Here is a 9,808-nt window from a genome sequence, read left to right on the forward strand (position 1 = left end):
TGTTATGAAGGCACACTTTTTTTAAAGTATTAACTTAGAAGCATTATTTTCACTTGCATTTTAGGTCCACATCAGAAAGTAGTAGCCAAACAGATACTGTCAGGTAAGTAAATTAGAAAGAATTTCTTAAAATAAGTATGTGTTAAAAAATAAGATGAACAAATTGAATCAACAAGTAATTGCTAAGTATTAATTGAGCAGCAACAATTGATAAGGTACTACACACAAAAAAATTCCTCTTAGTATTTGCCAACTTAGTTAAGTAGTGAGTATTTGTCTAAATAAATCAATGTCTTCTTTTCTTCAGTTTGTTAATGTATGTTGGGAGTTTATTCTGGAGAAACAGAGGAATAAGTGATTGGTGAAATGTTTATGGTGCTAACTCATAAATGGGGAAGTTTACTTCTTTAATTGGAGACTCTAGAAATCCAATATGTATGCTCATGAACAACTGAATGAGGGCTTACCCTGGTCACATAGGAAAAATTTGCTGAAGAAAAAGATTGTAAAGGAATAACAATTCTGTGTGTTCCATAGCCTTTCAGGATTACCAAGTAGTTTTAATTAGGTCTCCTTCCATTTCCTGAAAGGTGGATATGTCTGTATAATAATACAATAATTGTTTAGTTTTCTACATCCAACAATTTTGGATGGTGTTATTCTACCTAGGTCTCTCCAAAGTACACTTAGCAGACACACCCAAATCTACAGAGTAAGCTGTCTAGGCTGCACAACAGGGTTGTTTAATTTCTTTTATTCCAGAAGAGGTCTTCCTCTTCCATTACAATGCCTGCTTTTCTTATCCTTTATCTCTCTTTTGACATTATGGTCTTCTCCTTTTACTGACACTTATGGAGTCATAAGTTACTCTCACCAAACTAAAAGAATTGATTTTCATTATTATGTCCTCTCAGTATCAGGGAGTTAACTTATGGTCCTGAAACACAGTTACTTTTTCCTCACCTTGGACGTATGTCTTATTATACTCTGTTATCGTAGAGGATAGCACTGTATAGCCAGCATGTAGCAGAGTTGTTGGTTTATGGTAAGTGCTCAATAAATATTTGTTGAATGAATGCATGATTACTTAATCTTTTCCACACACAGGCAACCAGACCAAAAAAAAATCCACAAACACAAAGGTACATAGACAAATACACACACACACACACACACACACACACAATCTATGTATCTATAATGTTATAACTGCCCCCTTTTCTCCCTCTCTTATTATATTATCTCTCATCCTGAAACCTTGTCAACATAATTCATCTCTCCTAGGATATTAATTCACCTACATTGGGTAAGGGATGATAGAATTACCCATAGGTAAATGCACATTTCAACTAGAGTAGTATAATTTGGAATGTTAATCCACTGTTCTAGCCTTCAGGCTTGGTATATACCAGGGAAACATTTTTAGGATAATTTTATTCATTTATATTTAAAGAATGTCACTTGACTCTACTGCTATGTTTTACTAACATAACATCCACTATAGTTTTCAGGTCATTTATTTTTGGAATAATCTTTTTCTGGTAGAAAGTCAGTGGGAAAGACTGTTGAGGTCAAAGAATGCAGGGAGGTGGGATGAATCCCAGTATATGTTATATTAGTACCACTTTAGGTCTAATTAATTTTTTAAATACCTAAAATTCAATATTTTCATTCTTCTTCTAAACAACAGAAGGATATTAGATCACCTACACAACTCCCCCTCCATTTGTCAGTTATTATTATTACTATCATTTTATATTAAATGAATACTTACTAGGGCTTAACAACATATTTACCAATTGCTTTGGTCACCATTCATTCTTTTTTTTTAATGGTATTTAACCCTGGATTTTATTTTGTTTATTTATTTTAGATTTTTGGCCGCACTGCGTGGCTTGCGGGATCTTAGATCTCCATCCAGGGACTGTACCTGGGCCACAGCAGTGAAAACACTGAGTCCCGACCACTGGACTGCCAGGGAACTCCCACTATTCATTCCTGAGTCCGTTTTTTTTTTTTTTTTTCATTTTAATTTCAATTTCTTTCTTCCTGAAGTACAACGCTTTTAATTTTAGTTAGTTTCTGTGGTTATAAGCATTTGATGTTAAATGTCTGAACATGTCTTTTTCACACTCATCTTTGAAAGGCAACTTAGATGGTTACAGACTTGTGGTTGGGAGTCACTTTCCACAGCTCTTTTAAAGTATTGTGTTGCTGTAATGTGACATTTACTGGCATTGATGAGACCTCAGTTGACAGTCTGATTAACTTATTTATTCCCTTTCAATTAATGTGTTTACTCTAAGTGACTTCTAAGATTTCCTCTTTGTCCTGAACGTTTTGTTATTTTATTATGATATGTTCTGATAGAATTTGTTTTTATTTACGCTGCTCTGGATTCCATATAGTATTTAGATACCAGCATTCAGGTCATTAATTCTGGGAAAACAATCAGTCATTTCTTTAATTATCACCTCTTTTCCATTCTTTATCTTTTCTGCATCTGAAATGACTATATTTGGGAGAGTCTTCTCACTTTATCCTCCATAGTTGTTAACCGGGCTGTTCATATGCTATGCTTTTTCATGTCTCTCTCTGCCACTGATTTCCTCATATTAGTTTCCAAATCACTCCTTCTCTTAACAGCTATCCTTTTCTTGCCTTACTTCTGCCTGAATCTCTGTGGAGATTCTAAATGTTTCTATTAAAGGTTTTTTATATTATCCATCTATCTCAATATGTGAATTTTTTGTTCTGCTGTGCTGTGCCTGTGGGCACTTAACACACAGTTGTTTGTAATTTAGACTTGTAAGCTCATCCTCAGGGGCAATGATTGTTCTCATGGGAACTCTGCACACCCCGAGTTGTAGAGGCGTACTTTAGGAAGAGGGAAATGTTTCAGCTTTCCCTGTCTTGGGGCATGAATGTTTTAATATTTTCTATGCTTGCTAGTTCAAATTTGTGGGTAATGAAATTGAGGAATTGTGGTCCTGCCTCTATAGATGGTGGAGGTCTGGGGTCCTGCATCTCTAGGTGATCCTTTTCCATCCACATGGCTGAGACAATTTGCCTATTGCATTCCCAGTGGCCATACCTTTTGTTAACTCCATTCAAGACTACCAGGCTTGGGCTTCACTCTAGCTTTCTAACATTTAAATATCTGTACCCTAAACTCCTACCAAGCTAGGGTTATTAAAATCATATCCCTTAGGGTACAAGTAATTCAGAGTCCCTTGTAGTCATTCAGATTTTGCTCCTGTTTTCTCTCTGAATTTCTAGTTTCTTCATTTTTTACTGACAGACAAAGAGCCTTTTCTGGCTGTCAATCTCAGTTCGGTATTAAATTTTTGCGCTATTATCTTCAGCTTTTCTGCAGAGTAGAAACGGGAAACTTTCCTTGTGGAATAGAAAGGGGAACTTATTCTGTCAGTTAAGTCTGATAGTTTGCCCAGAAGTAAATGTGAATGTTAATTTGCAAAATGTGGCAATTTACTTGTCAACAAATAAAAAGCTAACTTGTAGCTGGAAGGCCAAATTTAGGCAGAATCAAACTTATATACTGTGCTTAGAGGTGATAAAGAAACAAATGCATCTCTGCTGTCTTGATACGTTTCCCCACTGGAGGATTTAAATTTTGCACTATGTGTTGCACTTGGTGTTGGGTAAATAAGATTGCTACTTATTTTCCTGCCCCAGGTGTTAAAAGAGTTAGTTTTGGTATGAAATGGCTTGATCTTCATTCTTAAAGTAGGCAGGTTTCTTAGTATTAACTTTCAGACATTTTTATTTTTATTTAGATCAAGTTCGGAAAGTAGTGGCCAAACAAATACCAGCAGGTAAGTGACATAAGAAATGTTTCTTATAAGTATATGTTGAAAATAAGAATGAACAAAAGATTGTTTAATATTTTTTGAGCAGCCACAATTGATAAAGTACTACACTAAAAACAACTTATTAATATTTTCCATTCTGGGAATGAGTATTAATTAACTCAGTCTTTTCTTCAGTTTATTAAATTTTTATTGATTGCCTCCTCTTTTGATGCCTAGGGAAAAACTAGTTGTCTAATGAGAGACAAGATATTTATAATTATTTTGTGAAACTAACTCATAGAGCATTTTTGAATGTTTTATGATGAAATACAAAGAGAAATATTACTTTTTTGTTTAGATTATATTTATACTCACAAACTCAATATGAACAATTGAGTGAATTATTACCCCAATCAGGAGGAGTTTATCTAAGAGACAGTTATCATAAACACACTAAAATTCTACGTTTTCCACATTCCCCATCTCAGTCCAACAGCCCTCAATTGTGTTAATAAGGGTTCTCTGAGTTTTCAGTTTCCCATGTGGTCTTGTGATCCTTCTGAAGTCATCTAATATATACTGATTTGCTAATCTTCTTTTCTCCCTTGTAGAGTTTTAGTTTTCTTGTCCTGCCTGGCGTTTTTCCTTAAAGTGTCTTCTTTTAGTTACATTCAATCCACTGATATTCCAGAATATCCTTCATACCCACAGGTTAAGTTTTCAGGCTACACCGCACCACATTATATAGTTTCTGTCGTCCCTGATGAAGTCACCCCCTCCATTTGGGAGGCTATTGGCATTTCTCTATCCTTTAATTGTTGTTTTTGTATGTTTCCTAACATAATTACCTTTTTATAGATATTATTTTCTCCAAACAAAGTATGAAGAAAAAAGCCGATTTTCTTTATTGCCTCCACTCTGTCACCATTACCAGGGGATTTGTGATATAGTGCTCAAACACTCTAATACTTCCAAACTTCTGCTTACCTAAATAAAGCATTACTTTGCCAATACACTCTGAAATTGCTTGAGGATAATGGCCACGTGTATTTTGCGAACTAATTTGTAGTTAGCACCTAGCAGAGTAAATGCTCAATAAATACTTGCTTAGTGAATGAACATCACATCCATCTTGAACTTCATATACACACATAATTGACGTTATAACTACTCCAGTTGTCCCCTCACATTCTCTCTCATTATAGAGTATGTCATTTGCACAGTCATCCTCTTCTAGAAGTGGTGTTCAAGATTGAGGGATAGTCATCATCCGTGGGACAATATATATTGCATTTGAAGAGTGTAATCTGGAGTGTTAACCCACAAGTCTAGCTTGTGTTTAGCATATACCAGAAAAAGCATTCTTGGATTATTATTTCTTTTAAATTTAATAAGCTAGGCAGATGTAGTTGCTCTGCTGTACTGTTATAGCCCCCATTATATTTTCCTTTTTTCCCTGTTTTAAAAATTTTGAAAGCCAGTGGGAGGTGTTGGTAGAACCAACTCCTTGGGTAAACACTACCACGACAAAAAAAATTTTAAAGCCAGAAATACGACAGGTTATGTATCCAGTAGACTCACAAATCTATATATATAAATCCCTTTATTGGTTTGGGGAGAACTAACTATATTAAATAGGGGAGTTTCATGGTCAAAATAGTAGGAAAAATCTAGTATAAGTTTTGAAGATACAAAATAGCAGAGGTAGGGAAAGGATAGGAGGGGTAAAATTATGCCACTCTTAGCACTGAATTCTCTCCCTAATCTTACTACCTATATTATCTTCTTTGTCAATTAAACTCAATTAGTTTGTCTTCAATGTATTCTTTTTCATTCTTTTGGTTGGGGGATCAGAAATAAGAAATCTGTGGATATAAAAATGGAAAAGAGGCTTTAGAATTTGATTTTGGCTTCTGGTAATAATGAGTATAAAAATAGAAATGTGGCAGATACTTCTTTATTACCACAATTTTGAAGGGAAAGAGGAAGAAACCGCCATAAAAATATATCTTTGTCAGACTGTATTATATCATGATAAAAGCATTATTTCCTTATTTATTTAGTTCCAAGTCACAGAAAAGCAGTGAAACACTTAACAGTAGGCAAGTACATTAGGAAATATCTCTTAAAATAACTTGCTTTAAATTAAAATGAAATTTATAATCCACAACTAATTCCTAAATATTTATTGGTTAGATGAATTCATAAAGTACTGCACCAAAAATAATGTTTTAATCTTTACTAATCTTGTTATTAATGAGTATTTAAATCAGTTTTTAAAGACTTTTAGTCTTTTTTCCTCAGTTTAGTAAAATTCTCTTAAGTTTGTTGGGAACTTGCTCTTGTGGACAGAATGGAATTAGAGTTGACTCTAATAAGATATATGATATGTAAATTAGTCTTTTAAATGAATTCATAATCAAGCCACTTTATCCAGTAGGCACTGTAGCCAAAATGGTTAAGGCCTATGAGTTTCCAAGTGCCCAAACCAAAACACTGTTTACCATATGAAACAATTTAAAAATGACTGGCTCCAAGGTATGGAAAAAGTAAAATTGATATGTATTTAAATTTCTAAAAACGTACAAAGATTTGACTTGTTATATTCAAGAACATTTCATTGCATGTGAAAAAAATATTAGATTTTCTCATTTGCAAGTACTTCTGATTAAATACGATGGTTTCCCAAAAATCACAATTGATAGTAAATAAGTTACTCACAGCTAAATAATTTCACAAGCAAAATTGTAAAAATTCTTCTAGAATTCTTTTTCTTTTTCCATATGAATTTTTCACTTGGCAGTATGCCAACTGTATGTTCTGCAGTGGAAGGTAATTTATTTGTTACACCTAAGTACCTAAGCACATGTGTCTTTGTTCTCTTCCACAGTAACTAATAATTCCTTCAGAAGGCAATGGATATTACTGGGGATCTCACTGAGAAATGAAAATGCAGCCTTTTCTCCCCTGGTCACAACTGAAGGAAGCAATAAACCAAGATGGACCAATCTGCAGGAGCGTCTGTTTTTATTTCCTTCTCCACCCCCGAGGCGCAGTTTTGCCATTTCAGGGCCCTTGACTGCAGATAGTCAGTCACAACTCCCACTGACTCCCTGAGCTCTTCTCCACAGCTCTCTCCACCACCCACTCGGATTTACTGCCTGGGGCCCCAGATGCTGGGGATCTGCATCAACTGCTCTCACTCAGGAAAGGGTCTGGGCACGGACTGTGTTCCTTCTCCGGGTCCTTCTCACTGGACTTGGCTGGCTGCATGCAGATCTCAGTTAATGCAGTCATTTGACCACCTCACCCTCCCCACAACCACAGAACCAGGGCTTCTCAGGGAAGCTGTGCTCCTTCTGGGGACTGTGCTTTACCTTCCAGGCCTCTCCCTCTGTTTACCACCTTTCTCTTGCCCCTCGGCTGGGTGACCTGCAGGGTGAATCCCAGAAGGCAGAAGGACCCAGAGAGCTTGGGCTTGGGTCTCAGGGGCAAAGATTAATCCCTTATCAGAGTTTGGTATGAAGATTGATAAATCGAGTTGGGAAAAATATCTCTCATTTTCCATTTTCTCAAAGAGTGTATAAAATTGCTCAGTTTTTCAATTAAATATTTGGCCAAATTCATCAATGAAGCTAGAGTTTTCTTTGTCGGAAGATTTTAAATTATGGATTCAATTTCTTTAACAGATAAAGAACTACTTAGATTTTCCATTCTTGTGATATTTTTTCACAAGTTGTATTTTTAAAGGGGTTTATTTCATTTAGTTTTAATTAATTTGGTAGTGTATATATGTCCATGCCATACTCTCACTTCGTCCCAGCATACACTTCCCCCTCCCCATGTCCTCAAGTCCATTCTCTACGTCTGTGTCTTTATTCCTGTCCTGCCCCTAGGTTCTTCAGAACCTTTTTTTTTTTTTAGATTCCATATATATGTATGGTATTTGTTTTTCTCTTTCTGACTGACTTCACTCTGTATGACAGTCTCTAGGTCCATCCACCTCACTACAAATAACTCAATTTCGTTTCTTTTTATGGCCAGTGTTTTTTAAATTGGAGTGTTAAAATGATTTACATTTAATATAATTTCTGATACTGTTGGTTTTAAAAAGTCTATCATTTTGTTACATGTTCTCTATTTGTCCCACATTTCTTTGTTCTTTTGGGGTTTTTTTTCCCCTCTGTTTTTCTTTTAGGTTAATTGAGCAATAAACTACTTTTTCTTTTCTATGGTTTTTAGCTGTCCTTTTTTATATTAACCATTTTTGGTAGCTCTTCCAGAGGTTACAATGTGTATCCTTAATTCATCACAGTCTACCTTGAATTAGTATTTTCCTACTTAACAAACAACAAAAGAACTTTACAACAGCATGGTTCCTGTTACCTCCTCCTGCCCTTGGTGCTACTACATTTAATTCTACATATTTTATAAATTCCATGTATACATTGCTGGGTTTTTTTCACCTGAAGCAGTCAATAGTGTTTTCAAAATTTTTATATGGCTTTTTATATTTACCCACATGTTTACCCTTTCTGTTGCTCTTCATTTCTTCTTATAATCTGTGCTTTCATATGGGATCACTTCCCTCAGCTTGGATAACCTTCTCTAGTATTGCAGTGTGCTTCTGATGGTGACAATTTCTTTCATCTTTTTTTTTTCTGCTTGAAAAGTTTTTTTATTTTCTTTTCAGTGAGATACAATTATTGCACACAGAATTCTAAATTGCCATTTTTTCCCTTTCAGCAGTATTTAATCTCTTATCTTCTGGGTTTCATTATTTTTGATGAGAATTCAGTTATTATTCTTTTTGGTATACTGGATTGTAATGTGTCTCCTCACACACCCAGGCACTCCTAAGATATTTTTCCATGTCTTTGGTTTTTGGAAGTTTGATCATGATATGCTTAAGGTGTTTTTCTTTGAATTTACCCTAACTTATATTCAAGTAACTTCTTGGATCTATTACTTAATGTCTTTCAGCAATTTTGGAAAATTCTCAGCCATTAAGTATGTCTTCATATCTTTCTTTTGACCCATTCTCTTTTTTCCCTTAGGGAACTCCAGTTACACATTTTCCTTATTAGATACTGTCTCATAATTCTTTGAAGTTCTGTTTTGTTTTTTAAATGATTTTTCCTATTTTAATTCAGTTTGGATAATTTCTGATGCCCTATCTCAAGCTCACTGATTCCTTCTGCTGTGTCCAATCTTCTGTAACCTCATCCAATGATTTTTTTAAGTCTTAGAATTTCCATTTGGTTCTTCTTTTAGTTTCCCTTCTTCTGTTGAAATTATTGATTTTAAATCCTTTTTGTCTATTTTGTTCTTCGCATGCTGTAACATGTTTATAACAGTTATTTTAAAGTTCTGATCTACCAAATCAAATACTCCCATTTTAATGTGCTTGATACATGCTCTTGGATATGTGTTGTTTGGTATGTGTTTTTATCATGATAATGTCCTATATATTTGATGCATTCTTTTTTACTATTTTCAATCAATACTAATGTTTGTAATATTTAATTCACGTGGGTATATACATATTAATATAAAATGCATTATTTATAATATTTATAAATATATATTTATAAAATATTTCATTCAAACTGCTACACAGTATTTCATATTGTACATCTATTAGAATTTTTCTCCATTTTCTTTAGTGATTAATAAGTAAGTTGCTTACAGCTCCCACTATCACAGATGATACTGCTGACAGCCTTGTTCATGTTCCTGATAGTTCTTTGCAAGAGTTTCTCTGGAGTATTTTTTATGTACAGATGGATGTATGTTGGCTAATTATTCTGTCATGTGATCACCACTACATCCAATAAATAGCATGTTTCCATCACTCCACAGAAATTCCCTTGTTTTTGTTTGCAGTCAGTCCTTCCTCCACCTTTAGTCCCAAGGCAACCAATGATCTCTTTCTGTCAATATAGTCTTGCCTTTCACAGTATTTCATATACATGACATCATGTATATGAGGGCTT

At 34.6% G+C, this 9,808-nt stretch overlaps 1 protein-coding gene across 2 annotated transcripts in view; it reads left to right on the plus strand.

Moving 5' to 3' along the window:
• Positions 1 to 7,633, plus strand: part of ADAM32 (ADAM metallopeptidase domain 32) — a 164,824-nt gene extending 157,191 nt beyond the window's left edge. Inside the window, exons 21-24 of one of the 2 annotated variants that reach the window (XM_027122882.1) lie at positions 65 to 103; positions 3,798 to 3,836; positions 5,876 to 5,914; positions 6,703 to 7,633. In XM_027122882.1, the coding sequence (XP_026978683.1) occupies positions 65 to 103; positions 3,798 to 3,836; positions 5,876 to 5,914; positions 6,703 to 6,929 (344 nt within the window). In that variant the 3' untranslated portion in view covers positions 6,930 to 7,633. The remainder of the gene's footprint in view (positions 1 to 64; positions 104 to 3,797; positions 3,837 to 5,875; positions 5,915 to 6,702) is intronic. The other variant, XM_027122883.1, reaches the window with a different exon arrangement.
• Positions 7,634 to 9,808: the final 2,175 nt, after the last annotated feature.

The sequence above is a fragment of the Aethalodelphis obliquidens genome, unplaced genomic scaffold (genome assembly GCF_003676395.1).
Source record: "Aethalodelphis obliquidens isolate GAN/ISIS:26980383/991018 unplaced genomic scaffold, ASM367639v1 scaffold25, whole genome shotgun sequence".
NCBI lineage: Eukaryota > Metazoa > Chordata > Mammalia > Artiodactyla > Delphinidae > Aethalodelphis > Aethalodelphis obliquidens.